General features: G+C 44.3%; 1 protein-coding gene across 4 annotated transcripts in view; it reads right to left on the reverse strand.

Moving 5' to 3' along the window:
* The window catches only part of BRMS1 (BRMS1 transcriptional repressor and anoikis regulator), a 458,387-nt gene that overhangs the window by 394,041 nt on the left and 41,771 nt on the right, over nucleotides 1–22,575 (reverse strand). For all 4 annotated transcript variants that reach the window (XM_069644906.1, XM_069644908.1, XM_069644907.1 and 1 more), the window contains exon 2: nucleotides 12,527–12,678. In XM_069644906.1, coding sequence (XP_069501007.1) covers nucleotides 12,527–12,665 — 139 coding nt within the window. In that variant the 5' untranslated portion in view covers nucleotides 12,666–12,678. The remainder of the gene's footprint in view (nucleotides 1–12,526; nucleotides 12,679–22,575) is intronic.

Consider the following 22,575-nt stretch of genomic DNA (forward strand, 5'->3'; position numbering starts at 1 on the left):
ATCCTTATCTGGAGTGTCATTAAAGCCAAGGGTGAAATCGCCTAGAAGAGTCTGGTGTTAGGAGGTCCTCTTCGAAGGATAGGGTAGGACTGGGTGGTCGATAGGTGTAAGGTGGTAGTGGTGGATAGCGAGAGTTTAGCAGACAGGAGGTCGCAGCTGGGTGGAGGGCTGGTGTTATGATGGGGAAGAGTCTCTTTGTGGATCCGCTGGGAGAATCAGAGTCAGGAGGGTAAGCAAACATACCGGTCCCCTCCCTCTGCCTTCTGTCCTTCACCCAACCTCCCGTAGGGTAAGATTAGGTGGAGAGCCCTTGTCTCTAAACTTCCTCTAGCCTGGACGTTGGTCGCCAACCCGAATTAAGGCTCCTGTCCTAGGAGTTACCTTTGTAACAGGATAGTGGAGGTGCTTGACTTATTTGAAGTAAATACATTGCTTACAGAACTTTTCAATTGCCACCACAGCCCACTGCATCAATTCCAAAACATCTTCCCTAGAGATACCATAGTAGATGTTAGGGATGGACTTCATAAGACAAAGGGAACTGGGTTGTGATTATTCTATCTATTTCCAACATTTCATTACTTACCAGCTGACTACTAGTAAGTGATATTAGCTCTAAAAGTTGATATATTCACTGAAAAGCCTTGAATTTCAGTGAATGTGGGAACTCATGACCAGCTTAACTCGGAGCGCTCCCGTTGATGTCCCCCATAATGCCATTGTGAATTCTGAAATGTGTGTGCTCATGGGCTTTGCAACTGGAAAGTGCAGAGTTAAGCATGACTTGCAAAATCTGCTAAATTTGAAGGGATTTGTTGCATTAAATCTGCACAACTTAACTGCACCTTAACTAAGGTTTTTTCTGTGAATTTTAAGGGTTTTGTTATACTATTTTTTGTTTCTTTTGTACAGGCCACTGGCCATGTACTTCGGCTGTGTCCACTGTACATGTTCCCCCAATATGTTTATTTTGGATCCACTAGGTGGCCACTATACATGCCTCTCTGGCCCACTAGCCAAGGCCTTTGGCCCTGGCCAGTGAGCACGGCCTTAGGCCGTACTCACTCTAAATTTTAAAACACTACCGGGTTGCTAGCCATGGCACTGGTCTTCGGCTGTTGATACGGTACATGCCCCCCCCCAATATGCTTCTTTTGGTCCCCCAGGCTAGTGGGCCCGACAGACATGTACTGTCTGTACATGTCTGTCGGGCCCACTAGCCAGGGCTTTTGACCCTGGCCAGTGAACTCAGTCTTCATGCTCACTGGCCAGGGCCATATTGCACCCCTTGACATGTTACCCCAATAGGTTACCCCACACCACACTGTAAAATTCCAAATTAATCTAATTTAAGGCTCTTTTTAAAAAAACTTTCAATTAAATGTGGTTCTATAGGCAATGAACTACAAATAACAAATATTTCCGAATTATCTGAAGTTATTACATGTATGGCGCACTTTCAAAAACATCCCTGAATATGAACAAAATATCCCGAAATATGAAAAATAACCTTGGATATGGCAAAAAATAAACTTGAATATGCAAACACGTTTGAGCTCTGATCTTGGTCCCCAGACCCCTTCCTCTCCCCAACTCCCCACCTCTAGCCTGATGCCATTTCATCCTCTTTCCTCTCCCAAATGGCATTTGTATCAACGTTTCATTCTCAGAGAACCCCTAATATAACCCCAAATATTCACGAATATCTCTTGTATGGAAAAAAAAAAAGAAAATAATAATTGGTGGATTTTTCTTTTTTGAAAAGTCTCTCTGCTGCAAAGCACCATGGGAGCCATCTCTATAACTTTGGGAAGAGGCGGCACCCACTTCTCTGTCACAATATAAGTACTGGACAAAATAACCCCAGACTCCCCCCAAAAACCCCTGCACCCCCCTCCCCCAGGGAACTTGTGCCAAAGTTGTTTCGTACCTGGTCCAGTTCCATCCAGCGATTTTCACTGTGCAGTCTGGTGGTCGGTCAAAAAACCGAGAAAAAAAATCTCGAATTAAAAATCTCGAAAAAAAAAAATCTCGAAAAAAAAAAATCTCGAATTATTTATTTATTTCTTTATTTATATGTATTTGTGGGTTCAGGTAAGTATAAAAAAAAAAGGGTAAAATTAAAAAAAATGAAAAAGAGGGGTTGGGGGGAACCCCCCATTTCGAAATAAAAACGTATTAAAAAAAAATTAGAGATTTTTTTTCGAGATTTTTTTATTCGGTTTTTTGACTATAAACCGTGCAGTCTGGCAAAAATTGCCCTTTTTTGTCTATGGGGAAGAAAATGGGGACTAGGCCGAAAGGGAGTTAGTTTTCTTAATAACTTTTTTTTATCAGATCTTTCCCAAAATTCCCAGTCTAGGTTGGTGGCTTCAGTCTAGAGTGGCCCGTGCGCATAATTCTACGGGTGCAAATTTCAGCCAATACCATTGTACGAGTCAAAATTTATTAGCAAATAATTTTTGGGATGTCCTATGGTACTCATCATGTTCCTTAACTATGGTGCAGCAACTATATAAAAAAAAAACTATATTATATATATATATATATATATATATATATATATATATACACTGAAAAAACTTTGTTAAAACGAACGTTATGGTTCCAAGTAAAACCGAAAAACCCCTGAAATTCGCCAGTTATGGTAAGCTAAGCAGCCATAACTCACGCCTCCACCGTGCACTAAGAATAACACCCAGGACATGCTCTTCCTCTCATTTCCTCCCCACCTTTCGTTCTCAGCTCTCCTGCCAAAAACAAAAAAATACATCCAAAAACAACAAACGACATATTCCTTTAGGAACCACCTTTCATAGTTAAAAAAATATAACTAAAAAAAAAAATGTATAGACTCCATCTACTTTATATTTCTCAGTAAAGTACATAGACTAAATAAGATTTTCCAACATTTCTATTTGCATTTTGTGTTATGCTAATGGGAATATTGTGGTGTTCATCCTCTGTTCCAGGGACTGGAACAGTGGATACCGGCCCAGAAGCCCAGGTTATCAGCCCAAGCGATAACCCCCTGAAATGGGTTATCAGCCCCTGAAATGGGTTATCAGCCCAAGCGATTCCAGCCCCTGAAATGGGGGATGAAGGCCATTAGCACCCTAGGTTCCCAAAGCGGGAAGCGGGGTGCTAAAAAAAAACAGGATTTTTCTTCCAACACCAGGACACCTGCGGCATCCCGGTGTAGGAAGGAAAATCCTTTTCCAGGATGGCCACCATGGAAAGGGAAGGTGAGGGTTCCATACAGGGCCCTTCTTCGCTTTCCATAGCAGCCTGCAGAAGGCAAAAAGAGAACCCTATGACCATATTACCACAAGCCCATTTTTCTTCCCTTTCAAATCTATCCTAATATCGAATAACTTTACCACAAAGTCAGTCCCAGGTGGACATGGCCACTTTAATCCTATGTTTTGTCCCTTGTGGGCATGACCAGTAGCCAGATTGTCCGGATCATTACCTTATTCCACGACCCTGACAATCTGGCCACTGCCCATGGCCACAGGTTACCCCTCAGTCACTAAAGGTATACCTCGATTTTTTGTAGCTACATCATGACACTTGTCAAATAATAAAACACTGGCACATTCATAAAACCATGCTTGTAGGTCCTTGTCAATGCTCCTTTCGCAAGTTTTCTGGAAATCCACCCACGTTTTATTTTTTCAAAAGTGTCAAATGTATGCACATACAAGCGTCATATAACCTAGCCCCCACTTGACAAAATCCATTCAGACTTTACGAAAACATCTAAATCTAGATCTATAATCTTTTTGCAAACCTTTGTGTAGATTCGTCAAATGGCACCACATTTATAAGCCTTTACAATATTTTGGGACCCCCACTCTAATGTTGCTCCCTCTCAACAGAATCCCACCAAACTTCGCAAAAACATGTATATCTTGATCTATTATCAGTTTTCCAAATGAAGTGTAGATTCGTCAAATGGCATCTCATTTACAAGCCTTTATATTATTTTGGGACCCACCCCATTAATTTTGCCCCCTCATGACAGAATACCACCAAACTTGGCATACTCACTCAGAATCAGCCCAGGGATATGCATGCAACATTTCACGCAGTTCCATTAAGTGGCGCCAAAGTTATAAGCCATCCAAGAACTGCATTTCACCAACCCTGTAATGCTAAAGGTGTTCGCGAACTTTCACAGGACTGTCTGCGGACTTTCACAGCAAAAAACACCAACTTTTTTTGCTTCTTGCAGCCACATCCCATCCCATCCCATCATCACCACTCACCTCCCCAGAGATTATTTGATAAATTTGACAAGTGGAATGCTGTGTTTTTTCATATGTTTTTACCGCGATGTCAGCGGACATCGGCCGTTGTACATGAATCCAAGATGGCAGGCGTTTTCAAAAATCTGACGCACTTCACGCTCCTCACCATCCAATCAGCAAACACGTTGCATGTCCGCGGACATGACGCAAGCCGATTAGCCAATCAGGACACTGTCCACGGAGCGAACAGGGAAGTGTGTCCGCGGACCGGACATAGATATCACAAATTATTTGTGACCTACTTTTTGGTCATTTTTTTAAAAAACGACTTGACGGATTTTCACCAAATTTACAAAAGCACGCTTTCGGGACCAAGCCGCTGCTCCTGCCGCAAATTTGGTGAAAATCTGTCCAGCGGTTTGGGCTGTAGGCGTAAGCAAAGTTTTTTCCCCATTCAGTCTATGGGGAAAAAAAGAAATTTTGGGACCCCCCCCCCGTATAACTTTGCCCCCCCGGACCAAACTTTGCAAATAAATTCAGAGTGGGCCATATACTTTTATTGCAAAGTTTGGTGAGAATTCGTCCAGGCAGAGCGAGGTTATAAGCCGCCCAAAAAGTGCTCTTCCTATGGGATTAGCAATTTAACCATAACTACACGTGACTTCCCCTGTACCCATGATCCCTCACGCATGTAGGACCCTCAGGTTGTACTTTTTCTGACATGAGGTAGCATGAGGAGTAGCTGGAGTACAGAGTATCCAAGCAGACAAGATAGATAAGACTACAAGCATCCATGCGCCTTCTCTCAGAGGGGAGGAAGGGCGGGCGCATGTGAATCTAAGCAGATGCAAGCATCAGAAATATGATTACGGTGAGTAATGTACCCCTTCTGAGGCTTGTGGAATCTGCTTAGATCACATGCTGTGCATAGATTAGCGAGCAGTGTTAGAAGGAGGTGGGATGTGAGAAGGTTCATGAGCGAACAAGTGTCTTAGAACTGCCTGCAGTAGTGCCGAGTAAAGGTGTGAATAGAGCTCCATGTAGCTGCTTTGCCAATGCTGTCAAGGGGTACATTTGCAATGAAAGCCAGAGTGGCTCCAGTACCTCTTGTAGAGTGGGCCCTTGGCGTAAAAGGTAGGGTTTTATCTGAAAGGGAATAGCACAGTTGGATACATCTGACTATCCACTTAGAGATGGCATTCTTAGAGTCACGATCTCCCTCTCTGCCTGAAGCTATGGAGATGAACAGCTGATCTGTTTTTCTTAGCGGACTGGTCTTGTCTACATAGTAGAGGACCGTCCTCCTCACATCTAGTGTGTGGAGTTTCACCTCAGCAGAGGTCTTGGAAGGCAGCCGGTAGCTCAATAGACTGGTTAACATGGAATTTGGAAATAAACTTAGGCGAGAACCTAGGGTGAGCGCGTAAAACCAGTTTATCCATGAATAGTAAAGAAAGGATCCTGCACTGACAGAGCTTGAATTTCACGAACCCTTCTTATGGAGGTGATGGCTACCAAGAAGGCATTTTTACAAGTCAGGTGTTTGAGACTAGATTTGTGCATGAGCTCAAAGGGAGGTCCCATGAGCTTAGCAAGTACCACATTAAGGTCCCAACCTGGTGGTGGGTTAGAAATTGGAGGGTGGAGTCTCTTTACCCCTTCCATAAATGCTTTGACAACTGGCACTTTCCACCATGACACCTTGTTATGGGAAGTGGTGTAGGCTGATAAAGCTGCCAGGTGCACTTTAAGCGAGTTAAACACTAACCCTGCATCCAATAGGTGGAGCATGTAGGTGACAACATTAAAAGGAGTACAATCAACTGGGTTGATTTGCTTATTCTGGCACCAAATAATGAATCGTCTCCATTTGTCATAGTAACAGTGCCTTATGTCAGGTTTTCTTGACTCTTTCAAGATATCCATACATCTCTGGGGTAAATGACCAAACTCGGACTTCAGGAGCCATGCTGCCAAGTTCATTGAGTTGGGCTGAGGATGCACTGTTAGTCCCTTGTGCTGGGAGAGTAGGTTGTACCAACACAGGAGTTTGATGGGGTGGCACACCGCCAGTTTGCGTAGGTGTTGATACCATGGTTGTCTTTCCCACATAGGAGCAAACAGGATGAGTGTCATCGGTCACAATTCATCCATAGGGTGTTCCCCTTGGAGCCTGGCTGGGGGAACCTGGACGCGAAGTCTGGGTATCGCCTGTTTTCGCTTGTGGTGTATAGTGGGGAAACCCCACTGAGAGAAGAGGCTCCTACGACTTCTTCGTGTAGTCTCCACTCGTGTTCTTCTGGGAGGGGATCCCTGCTCAGAGCATCTGCTAGCGAGTTGAGATCCCCTGGAACATGCTGGGATGACAGGAAAATCTTCCATTTGAGTGCCCATTTCCAGATTTTCTGGGCAGGCTTGGACAGATTTGGCGAACTAGTGCCCCCTTGTTTGTTTAGGTAAAACACTGCAGTCGTGCTGTCTGTTAGGATCTGAACTGACTCGTTGGGTAGGAGGGGTTCAAATGCCCAAAGTGCTCTGAAGACTGCCAGAGGTTCTAGCAGATTGATGTGGTTCTGAGCCACTGTGTGAGACCAGAGACCCTGAGCTGTATGGTGAAGGTAGTGGGCTCCCCACCCTGCTAGGGAGGCGCCTGTTGTGACAACGGCTTGTATCTCTGGATTGTAGAAGGGTTTCTCCTTCGTAAGATTCTCTCTTGTCCACCAGCGAAACTCTGTACTAGCTTTGGCAAAACGACCACTAGATCGTCCCACTGACAACTTGCTTGAGACCACTGTTTCGCCAACCATTCCTGCATGGGTCGCATGCGCAGGCGTCAGGATCCACGTAAATGCAAAATGCCATCATGCCTAGCAAACGCATCGCTTTGCGCACAATTATCTGGCGACAGGCCTGATATTGAGGAATTTGCAGAATTCTTTCCTCTGATGGAAAGGCCAACCCCTCTTGGGTGTTTAGGACAGCTCCTATGAACTATTTTGGAGGTGCTTGGCACCAGGCTTGATTTTTTGTCGTTGATTGAGAAGCCCAATTGGAAGAGGAGGTTGATTGTTCTTTGGATGTTTAGTCTGCAAATTAAGGGGGATTCCGAAGGGTACACTGGGATTGCCTCCCTGCGTAGGTGCGCCGCCACCTGTTACGCTCACCTGGTTCCCACAGGGGTGTCGGGCGGAACTGGACAGCCACAGTCTCCACCAACGTGATGCGTAGTGCCGAGATGACTGACTGGACTGGCCCACCTAGCTTCGTCTGCTTGACCCGTAGAACTAGTCTCCTAAAGGCGGAGAAAGGGAATTAGCCACCCGTGGATTTGAGTAATAGCCCCTCATTGCGTCCCCATTTATCACCTCTGATATTCCCGTTCACAAGGCTCACCTTATAGTTTTGAATGATGAGCTCTCCATCCTGCGAGGAACGCAGGGGCGCGTTGATGGCCAGTTACTTCACTGGCTTGAGAATATTGGAAGAGTTCTAGACAAATCTTGGCTCCAAACCTCCTGGCGAAGGACCGTAAATCTATAGTTCTTAAGAGTTCAAAAATGTCTGAATAATCACTCTTGTCCAATTCCTTCGTTTATCTTGCAGCTTAGACCCAAAAGAAGATAGTCCTGTGGCAGCTGAACGTGTTCAGGTAAGAGTATGTGCTATCCGACACTGTCCGTTAAATGATGCCAAGGTTTAACTCGCTGCTTTCTCTTTTCTTACAGGTGCGGCGTAAGAAGATTTGGCGTGCTGGTGAATAATACCTCCGGCGGTAAAATCAGGTAAGTATATGGTGGCAAGAGATTGTCCTTGTTTGTTCCCTCGGCTCATGTTGTTTTCTTGTCCCCCTTAGGTGCTGGAATGCGGCAACATAATGATGGAGACAGCGCCGGATCATAGAGATGCTGCGAGGGACGGTGAGTAAGGCGCTGCGCTGCTGCTGGTGGTGGTGATGCGACGTGTTTAAAATAAAGTCGTTTTCTGGTTCAAAGGTGCGATGAATCCGGAATCGGGTAAGAAACCCAATAATGTTCTTGTTCTAACCTTTCTTCTTCTTTCCCTTCTTTCTAGGCGCTCTGGACTCGAGGCAGGCATGGCAAGAGGCTGGATGCCGACTGCAGGCACGGTGAGCGTTACGCTGCAGGATGCAGAATAACGCGAAGCGTGTGCTGCTCTTCGGGCGTGGTTTAAATAGCCTCCAAAGTAGTCCCAGGTAAGTATTCCTCCACAACCACAACCGAGTAACAAAATAGTCCCTAGGTAAAGTAGTCCCTTCCAAGCCTCACATGGGCTTGGATCTCTTGCAGCAAGTTCTGCATCAGGTAAGTTTTAGCATATGAGCCTGGCGCCTATGGCGCCAGGACTGTTGCCCCCATATGAGCCTGGCGCCACAGACGCCAGGATTGTACCCATATAGCCCCTAACAGGGGTTGCTGGGCTTTCTCTGGGTAACATGATGCCTGCTTTCGGGGTTGATGGACTTGGTCTGGATGCCCGGGGGTAGGCATCATGACACCACCACCGCCAGTACCTTGGTGAATACCCTTGGAGGCGAGGTGAGGCTATTCCGAAGGGCAGCACCTTGAACTGGTAGTGCTGGTTGTCTATTTTGAAAATGCAAGAATATTCTGTGCGCTGGGAACATTGAAATATGAAAATAGGCATCTTTCATATCCAATTTTGCCATGTAATCCCTCTCTTTTTAGTAGGGGTATTACCTCTTGTAGTGCAGTCATGCAGAATTTTTCTGGCTGGACATACTTGTTTGCAGGATGCAAATCTAATACTGGGCGCATTGTTAGAAGGATGGTCGTGGAGGCGCCCTATTAGTTCTATACAGTATCCTGCGCACACTGTGGACAGCACCCATCTATCCGAAGTGATCCCCTCCCATTCGTGGGTGAAGGTGGAAATGCGCCCCACCTACTGGGGATGCATGGGAGGGGACCCGAAGCGGAATGTCAGTTTACTGGGTGGCGTACCACCTCTGGCAGGGCTGACTCTACCCCTGGCGCGGCCTCGGCGCTGCCCTCCGGGGAAGCCCTGCGATGATTGGAACTGATTGTTGCCCCATGAGGTTCCTTGATTTTGATAGTTTGAACCCCTCTGGGAGCTTTGTCCCCGAAAGCGACGAAAATTAGTGTTTTCCCTCTGTCTTGAGGGCTTATTCGTGAGTTGTCCGGGAGATTTTAGGGTCTCGTACTCGTCCTTAGCTGTTTTTAAGGCTTCATCCACTGCCTTGCCGAATAGTACATTCGGCTCTACCGGCATGTCTATAAGAGTAGCTTGGGTTTCGGGTTTGAACCCTGACTGTCTTAACCAAGCGTGACGCTTTATTACAGTGCCTTGGGCGATTCATCTTCCAGCATTACTTGCTGCATCAAAGTTTGTTTTCAGTACGCATCCTGATACGGACCTGCCATCTGCTGCCAGCTGAGCCAACTGGCTCTTCAGTGGTTCAGGTGCAGAGGATACTAAAGCAGCTACTTCTTCCCACTGATGGCAATTGTAGCTTGCCAAAAGAATGGCACTGTTAGCAATTCATGCCCGATATGCGGAAGTGGAGGCAACTTTCCTGCCCAGAGCATATAGCCTTTTGCTCTCTTTATCAGGAGGTGCTTCAGAAGAAGGGATAGCCTGAGTAATGGCTCTTTTGTCACCTAGGATCTCTTGCAGAAAACCCCTGTCCTCTTGGACACCTTGTGTGTCAATATGAAAATGGGCTGCTGCCTTAGCCAGTACCTCGTTGAGGAGTGGTTGATTATCTACCGGTGAGTCATTCACTGGGGGGGTCTTTAGGAATTGGGGAGTCAAGGTCAAGATCATCCTCCTCCCGGTCCTCGTCATCCCTGTAATAAGAGACCCCTGTCTGGTCACCCAGCATTTGTGGTTCTGTTTCCTCACAATATGACTCGGGATGGTAAGGCTCAATGACTAAAGGATCTGTTACCAAGCCCTGCGCCGGGGCATCAGAGCGGAGTCTTTTAGCAGGGGGTTGAGAGGCCTTGGACCCCCGAAGGGGCAGAGGTATCTGGTGTGTTGGCATAACTATGAAAATAATTAGGGTCTTTTTCATAGACATTCTTCTCATAACCCTAATCTATATCAGCTGAATTCCATTCTCTGGAGCTAGGGATAACCACAACATCTTCTGTTTCCTCCTCCATGCCCATATCTTGAGAAGTGGGAGGGACGGATGATTTTACTTTTAGTGGGAGCGTCATGGACCTTGGACTTTCCTACCGATTTAGAGGCCTTTTATTTTTCCTTATGAACATGGTGTTCTGAAGATTTTTTCTGTTGTTTATCCCCCTTCCCATAACTAGAGGAATGTTTCCCAGTGCTTTTAGGTGTTTCCGAGGGATCCGACGTCTTGCGTCGAGATTCGGAGGTGGTACGAGATTTGGAGGTGGTCTTGGAGGAAGGAGGTGGAATCTCGGGAGTAGACGCTATGCGCCTTTCCTGAGGATAGAGGTCGGAATCATCTTCTGACGATCGGGCCTCTGGGACTATTGGGAGTGTGACACCTTTTCCAACCACAGACGGTTGGTCTTTGTCATGAGGTGAATGGGAACACCCAGAGGACACAATCGTTGGAGCGCTCCCTCTGTTTCTTCTGTTGCCGATCGATCGATACACGTGTCGATTCACGGCCGGGGCTGATTTGTTTAGTGGAAGTACTGTGTGTCGCACTTATGGGGACAACACCCGGCGGCATAACTGGGCCTCTGGCCAGTCCTCCGGGGTCAGGGGCTTGCGCGTGGGCGTCTAAAGTCACCCCTCTGCCCTCGCCGTCCGATACGGCGGTGTTGCTGCCATCGCTAAATGTAATTCGGCGTCCATGGCCTCTAGTTGCCTGGCGTAGTGGGCCCAGCGTTTAGTGGAGCGGTCCTAAGTGTTTTCGGCTTGAAGAGCTTGCAAGCTCGACAGGTAGCCTCAGGATGGGCTCGTGGGAGACACAGATTGCACTTATGGTGCTTAGCTACCCTGGGGAACTTCCTGTTATACTTAGGGCAGAATTTGAAAGGAGTACTCTCCATATGTCAAATTGGCAGCGGACGGGTATATGTAGGCAATAAATGTGGGAAAGCTTGTATGACCACCCCCCACTCTCACTACATGTACAGGGCCGAGGCCTTCCAAGGCCCAAAGTACGTTGTGGAGTTTTCGACGGCAGGTTTCCTCGATATTCACCGACGGGTAGAAGAGTATGGGGACGTTTTTTTAACAATTTTATTGACCTAGAGACTGAAACATATGTAGACCATCCATAAAACCTGAATCAAGTGTCTTATTGTGTCGGAGGCCATACCTTAAAGGTCTCCATCAAATGGAATGGAGTCTGACTTGATGATTTTGTCTCTTAATGTCACCATTTGAAAACAAAAGGTGTCTTTGAGGAATAAGGTGTATGACAAATTCAATAAATTACTATCCATGTCATACAAGAACACAAGTCACGTACTAACCCCACTTAAAAGAAATTCTTTTTGATCATAAGAAATTGAACAATATGTCCTTGACTAATATTTGATAACCAAAAGAACTTGTTTTTATTTGCCTGATAAAATACCAAATACATTGTCTTTTAGAATGAATGTGCTCGTCATTGTACAGTAAAACATTATAAATTCACTAAGTATAACTGTTGGTGTTCAAGTGGACGCAGGGAGGGGTAACCAGTGCACCTTTGTTGTTGTACATGTTCTGCTCAGAAAGCACAGAGGTTACTACAAGTGATTGCTTGGGAAAGACGCAGGCAAATTCATGTTTATATTGAAAAGAATGTGTGTGCACCAATGAACATTTGTTGGATGTGGAGAAGAAGAGTGTAGATATAAGCGTGTAAACTGGGAGGAAAAAGGGAAGCAAAAAAAAGATGGAATAGCTAGAGAAGAGTGAGGGGAATGAAATATGAAAAGGGCACAAGAAAACAGATAGGTTTCAGCCAAGTAAAGAGGCAGGTTATTAAAAGAAATTGGGTTTTTGGGGCAGTAGCAGGGGAATAACCGACGAGGAAAAAACAAAAAAAGAAACAAAAAAAATAAATAAAAAAAAGATATATATATCAGAAGGACAGGTCTACTCACTGGCCAGAGAGACAAAAATCTGTGCGCACGCACGATATAGTCCACTGGAAAAAAAGAAAAGCGGCATGCTGCGCAGTAATGTGCTGTTGATGTGTGTATATTTTAAGAACCCACATCTGCAAAACAGTTAACACCCAGCCTCCACTTTTAATTGGGTGAGATGTATACATTGATGGCACTCACCCGAGCTCTCCTCCTCAGTATCAGACTGGCTGCCAGTGTGGTCTTCCTCGCTCTCATCGTCGTCCCCATTCATCTCGGCAGTGGAGTCCCCGTCAGCCTCCATCTCCTCAGCTTCTTTACTCTCTGGCCCTACAGGCATGGAGAGGTCAGGACTGCAGGTGACAAACAGGCAAAAGAAGAAGATCAGCATGCTGTTTCTTCACATACTTTTCAGGAAAAGCAGACCATGTTTCTACTTGAAAACCAAGCACAACGTTTCAATTAAATTTTACTCTACAACTACCACATTTGAGTTGTTCAACAGGTCATTTTGCAGCACTTTTAGACAGTAAAGCAAACCGCGATATATGAGGCAGACCGATTTTCTTAATTTCTTCAAACTTAAATGGCATTATCGTCTCATTTTTTTCATTATCATCAAAGCAATCCGTAAGATCAAAAAATAAGGGGCAGCTGCAATGAGCACAACCTGCACAGCAGCCTCTGTAGGTTTGCTGCTCACAAGGTCACTCAGGGATCTGGTTGGGCTGCACCCAGCACTCAAAAAGATGAAGTGACCTTCACAAAGGTTTCTAAATTTAGGTTAAGAACACCGAGACATCAAAATCCGTAATGTTACTTAGATGCAATAATATCATGCTGGGCCGATTATCGTAGACAGACACAGACACACACACACTCGCCACTAGCCATTGCGTACCGATAATTAACTCTCGGTGAGTAAGAAATGTTTTACTGGGTGCATGAGAATGGCAAGTGACTATACCAGGGTAGTTGCTTGAAAAATGATGTGAGTGGACGCTGGGCAAGTCCCCAATTTAAGTGAAACGTATTCCAAGTGAGGTGCGCCAGTCAAACCACTAGAACCCACGCTGATGACTATGTGAATAATAGTGTTCAGCTTAATTTCCATCCCATAAAATGGATGTAACAGAGACCCAGCCATTGTACAGCTTGAAAACGAATTTTGTATCTTTCACAATTGCCCATATTCCTCAGAAATTGCCCACAAGCATGAAACGCGCATTAACGCACTTGCACTTAATTTACAAAACATCTGTAGACTCGCATTACATTAATGAAAATTATGCAGATGAAAGATTTTGGAGGTCTTTATTACAAGTTTGTAAACTGTGTCAAAGGCAACCTCTAACATGGGGCGGCGGCTGGGCCCACTTAGCAGCTTGATTCAAATAAGTCTGTGTCTATGTCTTACAAAATATGGCAGGAAGTTGCGCTGCTGAAGATCTAAACCGAATTCCTCGATGTTGTTCAAAAGTAAGTTCTGATCAACTAATCCTATAACGCTTTCTGTGTTCACTGTACTACACACAGTGGGCCAGATTCTCAAAATAATTGTTGCAAGTGATGAAATTCGCAAGTGCACCTCTTCACTTGCACCAACAAAGCTGTACTCAAACCGCCAAAGGGCCTCTAAATGTGTGAATCGTAAATCCTCTGTGCTTTTTTCATTTGCACTCATTTTTCAGAATCTGCCAGTTTGTCCGTTTACTAAAGCACAACTCCTATATCATTCTAACCCTTCTGTGAGGGAATACATCGATCATGTGCAATGCTTAATGTTGAAATGCGCATTGATAAATTTGATTGCCACGATTTTTCAGAAGATGGCGCAGTGAGATAAACTTGAAATGCCACTTATTCTGATCCCAGTAAGTCTGAAGAGGGTTGGGGGACTGGATGAGAGTACCCATGTATATCATGATTGCTGTGGGGCAGCATATAAAGCACGGGGTTGTGATTGCAGGGAGGGCACGAACAGAGATTCTGGCATCCATTATTGTTTTTCTTTTGGGAGAGAAAGGTGGCAAAGGAGTGTCTGCCCTTAAAATGGCTCAAGCGGAATTATCCCCAAACTACAGGTTTTCTGCAGCGAGGAAGTCTGAAAGCAGCTTTATGTGAATTATGGGGAATTTCATACTTGAATAAAAAAAAAAATTAAAAAATAATGATCACATTTTGCAACCTGGGAGATTAAACTTCTAACATGACGGGCAAAGCAGGCATCTACATTTGCGCGTACGCCACTGGGCGAGTAAAATAATGGTGTGCTGTGGGCATGTGCTGTACTGAGGGGGTGGGGATAAATGAGTTTAAGACTGGCTAATAGCTTGTAACTTCATAGGTTTACCCCTAGAGTACAGTAGAAGGCCATCCTAGAACGTGCTTGGTGTAATACGTACCTTGACAGATATAGGGAAAACTGATGGAACAGTTGCAAATAAAAAAAAAATAATAATAAAAATTAAAAAAAAAAGACTTCAGTGCTACCAACCAGTTTTGAAACTGAGGCATAGACCCCATTTTCAAGTGTGATTATTTTTTATTACCCATGGCAATTTCTTTTTTTTTGACGAGTAAAAATATTCTGCAACTCTAAAAGACCTTTTTATAATCTTTATTTCTTTGCAGTTAGTAATCCATGTGAATAAAAAGATGCATTCTTAGATTAAAGGTCCTTATCAGGCGGCAACTTTAGAGCTGCTTCCCGCAGCATTACTCCTCTTTTACCACTGATCCTAACATACAGAATCCTTGAAGATGTGTAAGAATTGGGGGGGGGGGGGGGGGGTTCCGGGGTTTCCAGTTTTTTGGTATCGCGGCGTTTTACTCCCAAGAGCTTTTATGATGTAATTGTTTTCGACTAAATTACATTGCAAAAGCTCATCGAAACATATTGGGGGGGTGCGGGGGCCTTTAGGGACCCACCTGCCACAAATATATATAAATATATATAGGGCCTGATTCATGGAAGTGTTTTATAATGGCGCAATCCCATAGGAAAACGTTCCATGAATCAGGCCCTCATTGTTTTCCTCAATTAGTTTTTTCTAAAATAATTATTTGGAATAAACTCAAGTCGGTAAAATGACAATTTTTTTTTATTGTATTATTTATACTCCCTATTTTTAGTTTTGGCCGTTAGGACATTCACGTAATTATTGAAACACAAAGGCGTTTGTTTTTAAATAGAATGAAAACACGATCCAATGTACTACCGTTCACCCGAAACCGAAGTAACTGGTCACCAGTCTGTCTATTACAGGCAGGGACACTAAACAGCGAAGCGGCTGGTGCAGATTTGATGGAAACAAGGCGTGTAAATTGTTAGCCTGACCCTCCAAAAAAGGGCCTCCCTTCTGAGCAGATCCCCGGCAGTTTGGGGTCTAAAGTCACGGCAAGAATGGGGTTGTAGCCATGATGAACGGATGCGCTGACTGGGGAGTGAGGCGAGGTTTTGTTATGATGTAATCACGCAATATATGCATAGCTCTCAGTCTTTAAAAACTGTTCTAAGGTTCTTCTGTCTATAAAATGCTGGTCCATCATCCAATTTCCATTAAACGCCACTGGGCTGGGTTATCGGGGAAGGTGACGACATGAAAAGTGTTATTTCTGGAACCATAGGGAGCATATATTTTTAGCAGGCTTTGAAAACAGGGTGTGACTTGGTAATGTGTATAAAGGCATTTATGTTTCGATATCTGTTAAAGCCACGCACAGCACCCAACACCACCCGACCCACTCATTCCCCAGATTGCTGTCAGGCTCCCAGTTAGACTTTCCAGGCTTAGTAGCACTCTGTTACTTTTCTGTGCCCAACAGTGTCTCAATAAATCAGTGAGACACAGTTCAATAGCTGGAGCCTCTACTGTGCAGTCAACCCTACCAGCCTAGGGCCAGGTGTGCCCTTTGGCACTATGGAATGGTAACATCCCTTAAACTAAAAAGGTTTTCCTCAGAGAAGGTGGGTCTGCTAAGTGGAAAGGAGTTTAGTGGGTCTTCCTTCAATCAATCTACCTTGGGTGCAGCTATTAACACAGAATCGAACTTGACCATTGGAAGACTTGGGCTTGTAATAGAGCTCTTTAGGTAACCGGCAATTTCAGTTTAGCAGTTGGTATTTAAACAGATATCGGGATTACACAAAAAGATTGTTATTCTTATTGTATCTAAAATGCCGAATGCACGTTTACTTAGAGCGCATTTGGCATAGTAGATAAGATCTAAGCCCATAATACCAAATAGGGGTGCAGGGGTTGGGAGTGTCCCCCTCCTACATTGTAGGCAGTGCGGGGGACAAAAGGCCAAAATCCCAAAAGACCAAATTTTCAAAATGCGGGCTAATGGGCTCAGTGATTTTGTAATTTGGTATTTTGGGATACGATATTACAAAGTACATCCAAGTGAATCAATGTCCTCCATAGGGGTTTATGGAGGACTTAACAGAACATAAGCTCTTAAGCAATGTGCAGATACAATTAGTACTGACGGTGTGGGAATGGGCTGTTTTGTCAGCTAGCTGGGTTTGGAATTGTATAAAGTATTTAAATATTATAAAATTCAGATATCAGCCAACCACCTGGTAACACATTTGAGCATTTTTCGTTCAAAATCAAAGAGGTTAGACCCCCCCTACCGCACCCCAAAGTGGCAGTTTGAAACATCCCTATTTTTATGCCCAAATCTAGATTTAAAGTCAATTATTGGTCCGTTTATTCAAAATCAGAATAATGTTAAAATGGAGCAATTTTGGATGTAAGGACAATAGGTTTTAATCCTTGCAACTTTACTACACCGAAGTAGATCAAGATATTTCGGCTAGGAATTTAATTAATATGTATTTGAAAGTAAAAACACAACTTCATATTTTGTATGCATGTTAACTGATTGCATTTATATTTTTCTTTTTTAATTGTATTTTTTTTTTTAGGTAACTATGACATAGTAATAAGTTTCTTGCAAAATGTAAAGCAATAAATAAAAAAATAAAAACAGCAATAACGACAGGCACGATTATCAACAATGGATGGGCAACAGGAGGCAGGGGATTTGCAGTGTGGACCTCAGGCAGAACTAGGAATAATGCAGCGCGACACATCATGAAGCCACTTCGCTAGCTCCTACTTCAGCCTCAGCCTCATGGATCCTGGTTAGCTTCTAACCAATAAGAAGCTATTTTCTAGTTCACAGGCCAACTGGCACTGCACAAACTTACCTACATGATATTAAATCTGTGGATGTAATTTATTTTAATTTGAAGAGCAAGAAGGGAACCACTTTTGCAGTTACGTTCAAAACATCCCCTCTGTGCAAGTGAGTAAGTTGCCTTACAGCCTTTCTTTTACGCTACATGTTGGAAAAGGGTGTACATTCCTACCACAATTAACTATTGCAGAAGGCATATATAACAGACTCCTATCGAACCTGCCTGCTTCTACTATGTGAAAAAAGGGCATAGGGCATAGAACAAAGAATCCGTTTAACATCAGAATTAACATGCACGTTGAGGAGGAGAGTGGATGCATGATGGTCATGCATATACCATCATACACTCTGCAGCAGAACAAAAAGAAAATACTCCAAATCGAAAAACAATGATGAAAGGACAGATGTGAAGTGTAAGTGTCAAAGGACACATTTAAGGAACATTTGAAGCATAAACTAAAACATAATGGATACAAAATCTATTGGATCTCATGCACAAATTCAGGCTATGTACTAGCTCCTGCTACCCCAGCGGAAATACATTCGTCATCTGTTGCCGTGGGTATGAAAAACAATTCTCAACCTACAGGATTTTAAAGAATTTGCAAGGACATAATTAACCGTAATAGAATTTGCAATAATTACAAATCAGAGCAATTGTACATGATGTGCTTACGTGTCCAAATATTTTATTTTACTAGCACCAGATCACTTCATGGCACCGAAGTCACCTGCTCGCAGCCAGGATGTAAAAGCATGTGCCGTCTATCGACATTGGGTCTGAAAATGGCCATCAGGTAAGTGATATTGAGGTAAAATGGAGATGAAGACGTGAGAGAAGGGATGGCAGGTGTAAAGACTGGAGGAGGTTGTCTGTACTCCTGCTCTCTATATGGTAGAGGTGAGGCACAGAGGACCCCAGCCAAGATTCTCTATTTGGTAGCAATGGACGAGCAATCAAGGCCTAGCTTCTCAGGAGGCGATGTAGGCTGGTTCTTAAGTACAGTATAATCCCCAAGCACCCACAAAGGAATGTCCACACACTGTATTAGTTAAAACACAGTCTTTATATAATTAAGGTTATATACACAATCACAATAACTCACTTTGTGCTCAGCAAATCTACAATGGCAAATATACACAGTTCTAAGTGGTACCACAATTATCAGATTTCATTAAGGTGCATCAGCTGTACTCTGGTCAAATGTCACACAAATCAATTAATAAAGGTAACCCACAATAGACATAGGAGGAAAGCAGTGGGTTAAAACAATGGGCAGAATACTGGCCCTATTACCTAGACACAGTTCTGTTTGGAGCTTCCCCCCCACCTGAGCAACCTGTAAAAGAAAGATACACTACAAGCCCAGTCCATATATTGTTCAATAAAGTCTTATTTCCTTCTATAATGTTTCTACCATCCCAATCTACCTGGAATAGCAGAGTTCGATGACGAGTCGTCGACAAATCCTTCTTGAGCGGCTCCCTTTAAAGCAGGAGCCACAGATCGTCGAGATCCCTCGAAGAAAGTGAACTCGGCGTCAAGGCGGCAACTTCGGTCCCAGCGGTGCTAGTCGACGCCGAATCGAAGATGTCCTGCAAGGAAGAGGCGTTCAGGGCACTTCGATCTTGATAGGTCAGGAACGCAAAGAATTTGTGAAGAACTGTGGCCCAGCAAGGGCGTCGAGTCTTCCGGCGTCTTTACAGTCTTTGGGTGGCGGGAAACCCACCGGTGAATGCTCCTCGGCGTGTCGACGGCCTGGCCTTGCCCAGCGGGATAAGGCGGGCAGCGGTGCGGATGAACACGTCCGTGAATCAAGTGTCTTAGGCAAAGGAGCGTTGCGGCTCCGGTCGTCAATGGCACGGCATCAAGCGGTCCCCTCTTCTGGGCAACACTGCTTCGACAAGCATCCAGCGGTTATAACAAACCTGCGAAACCTGGTCGATGACGGCTGACGGAATGTCTGGTGCTTATCTTTGTTCTCCTCGGCGGTCCCAGTCTCCGGTCGGCAGCCTGTCGAGGGTCTGACTTCCAGGGAGCTTCGGCGAAGGATAGTGGTGCTCGATGGTCCCTCGGAGCACGGGAGGAGGGCGCCCAACCTCTTGGATCAGTCTCGACGGCTTGGCGGCTTTCAGATTTCGGCAAAGGGAGACAGCAGTCAACCTTCTTCTTCAGGCTCGGTTGTCGAGATCAAGTGTCAGTTTCAACTTCAGCTTCTGAACGAATTCTAGCAGTGAGAGGCCCCCAGATATACTAGTTGATCTCTCATTCATTCTGCTGGGTCACACTCAGGCAACCAATCACTCAGAAGGGCATCCAGCAGTTAGCCAGCCAATCAGACATACTGTGCATTCAGGCCATTCTCCTCCCTCTCAGACACTCACAACAATGAATGTGTATTGGGACAAGTACCCAGCCATTCAACACTACACACTGGATTAATACCAGTTTCGGGCAGGGCGGTTTCAGTCATGCCTTTGATACTAGAAACCAGACATCCACAACAAAAAGTGCATATTGGTCACACACTCCATTCACCCAGGTCCCACCCACAGGGTGTAACCCACAACATACAGTCACTGGGAAGGCTCCAGCCAGTCTGGGCTGGATTTCACAACACCACCATATATGGAACTTCCACCCAACAGCCAGTCAGGGGGAAGGGACAGAGTCAGGGCTTCCCGGGACGTTGGGAAAAACAAGGTAACAGGCAATAGAAAGCAAAAGGCCACAGGGGCCATCTTGTTTCCCATCAGGAATCAACTCATTCCAATGGCAGGGCCTGGGTATCCCAAAACGGAGGATACTCAAAGCACCTGTCAAATTCAGCATGGAGCTGCCACCAGCCCATACCCTGCTCTGTGGGCCACACACACAGGTGCCCAAAAACATACAGTAGAGGCACAGGGTTGTACCCCCACCCATGAGTGCCATAAGGGTATCCCATGGGTCTGTACACCAAACCAAAAACAGGAAGAGCTGCGCTGACAGGAGACCCACATGGACTCTGGGCAGAAAACAATACAGAACACAAATGAAAAAGGACTACAGGACAAGGACAGGGAGGCCCTGTCCCTCCAATGCATTTCCAGCATCACAGCAGGGAAACGTTCACCAAAGTGGAAGAAGTAGGGAGGTGTTACATAATTTCAGCTATAGCCAGGCTTAGGGCCTGATGTTTGAGTGACATCTCAAGTCGTGCAGCAGTACACAGTGAAATGCATTGAAATATATTCAGGCAGTGAGCACATAGTGACAATTATAAACAAACTTTCTTGCTCAGTTTGAATGCCTGTGCTGTGCGCAAGACTAATCTGTTTTGGAACACACAGCCCTACAGATAAGGTGTGTATTGGTCACTTTTACTCACTAAAAATGGGCAAATACTCCCAAGAAATAAAAATAGAGAGTAAAAATACAATAAAAAACAGGAAAAAGACCTGTAGAATTTTGCGCCCCTGCTTTCACCCTCACAGCTTCATGGATATGTTAGAACCAGTAATGCACCTAGTACCACAGGAAGAAACTACTATTTTAACTGCCTGATTGGAAGAAAGAAACATGCATCTTTTAATGTGCAAAGAAATAAATATTACAAAAACATTTCAATTTTTCAGTAAAAATATTTTACTCGCTTATAAAATACTCTCATTGGGAATGACTCCCAAAAAAATTTTATTTTACTCACAACTTTAAAAAATAGGGAGTAAAATACTCTCCCTTCCAAATCTTATCTGGAGCACTGGGAACACACAAATACATTCCAATAACAATACTTCTGGCTGTATTCCAATTGCTTGAGATGTGTTACAATTGTCCCGTTTGTTTTAGTAATTATTACTGAATGTTCCCGTAAACAATAACAATGTCCTAAAGACTACTATGGTCTATAAACCTTACAATGGACTACCAAACCAGATGAGGTTTAGAGATAATTTGTCAATTTACCAATGGGTGGGAGACGGCTTAACAACGCCCCGATGCTATAATGAGCTGGTGGGGGTGGGGGCAGGCTCAGAAGGAGAGGTGTTCACAGAGCTGATGGATCTCGATGAGGCAGAGGAGGCTGAAGGACCCCCGATAGACTGGAACCACTCTTTCATGCACCCCTAGAGAAAGGGGAGGAGGGAATATCCCCCCTTTTTTTTCTGCCTGGATTTTGAAGTCTCTGAAATTGCATTTGTGGGCTTCTGAGACAAAGATTTTTCCTTTTGGTTTTGGAGAGGAACTACTCTAAGTTTGACGGCGCTGTATAGAGAAGCATTCCTATGGCAATCAGCTCACCAACTATGGACATATTGCATTCTTAATTGGCTGTTTGCACCATAGTCAATTACAATTTGACACTAAATCTTTTAAGGCATTATTAGCTATTTTGGCTGCTTTTTGCTAAAGAGGTAATGGTGATTTCAATAGGTTTTTCCAATTGGATTTGATATTTTTGGGTTTTTTCTTCGATTGTGCAGACCACAAGGCTCCAGGCATTAAGCTATCAGCTTTCATCTCCCTATCAACCGAGGACAGTAGCGAGTATAAGAGCTTGTTTTTACCCATTCTAAATATCACATTGGGAAAGAGAAGAGGTATTTGAAGGGCTGTTCACTTCATGGGGTTGCCTAGCCAGATTTAACAAGGTAGTCAGTTACTTTTGAAGTGGCTATTGTGCTTCTGAAATGGCTGGTTTGTCTTGAGTAGACAGAGGCAAGGACAATGATAGATGCAGATTCATTTATACGTTTTGCATATCAAATGTGTCATTTGTAGTTACAATATTAGTAGCAATGTTTCTTTACTATCAATTTCTCATAATAAAAAGATGTTCACTATACATGAGAGTGAGAGAGCCTTCATTGGGTGTTCATTATTGAAAATCAAGTCAGAAACATTAAAACGTTTATAGGAACTGTGGGGCATGGGGGTGAATGGTTAGGTGCATGAAGGTTGAAGCAGGCCGTGTGTTTGGTACACTGCCAACCTTCAAATCACAAACCTGTCTTTGGATAGTTTTTCAAAGGTGTTTAATTTGGGTTCTTGTGAG

The sequence above is a fragment of the Ambystoma mexicanum genome, chromosome 2p, assembly GCF_040938575.1.
Source record: "Ambystoma mexicanum isolate Mex_15411 chromosome 2p, UKY_AmexF1_1, whole genome shotgun sequence".
In the NCBI taxonomy this organism is placed as follows: domain Eukaryota; kingdom Metazoa; phylum Chordata; class Amphibia; order Caudata; family Ambystomatidae; genus Ambystoma; species Ambystoma mexicanum.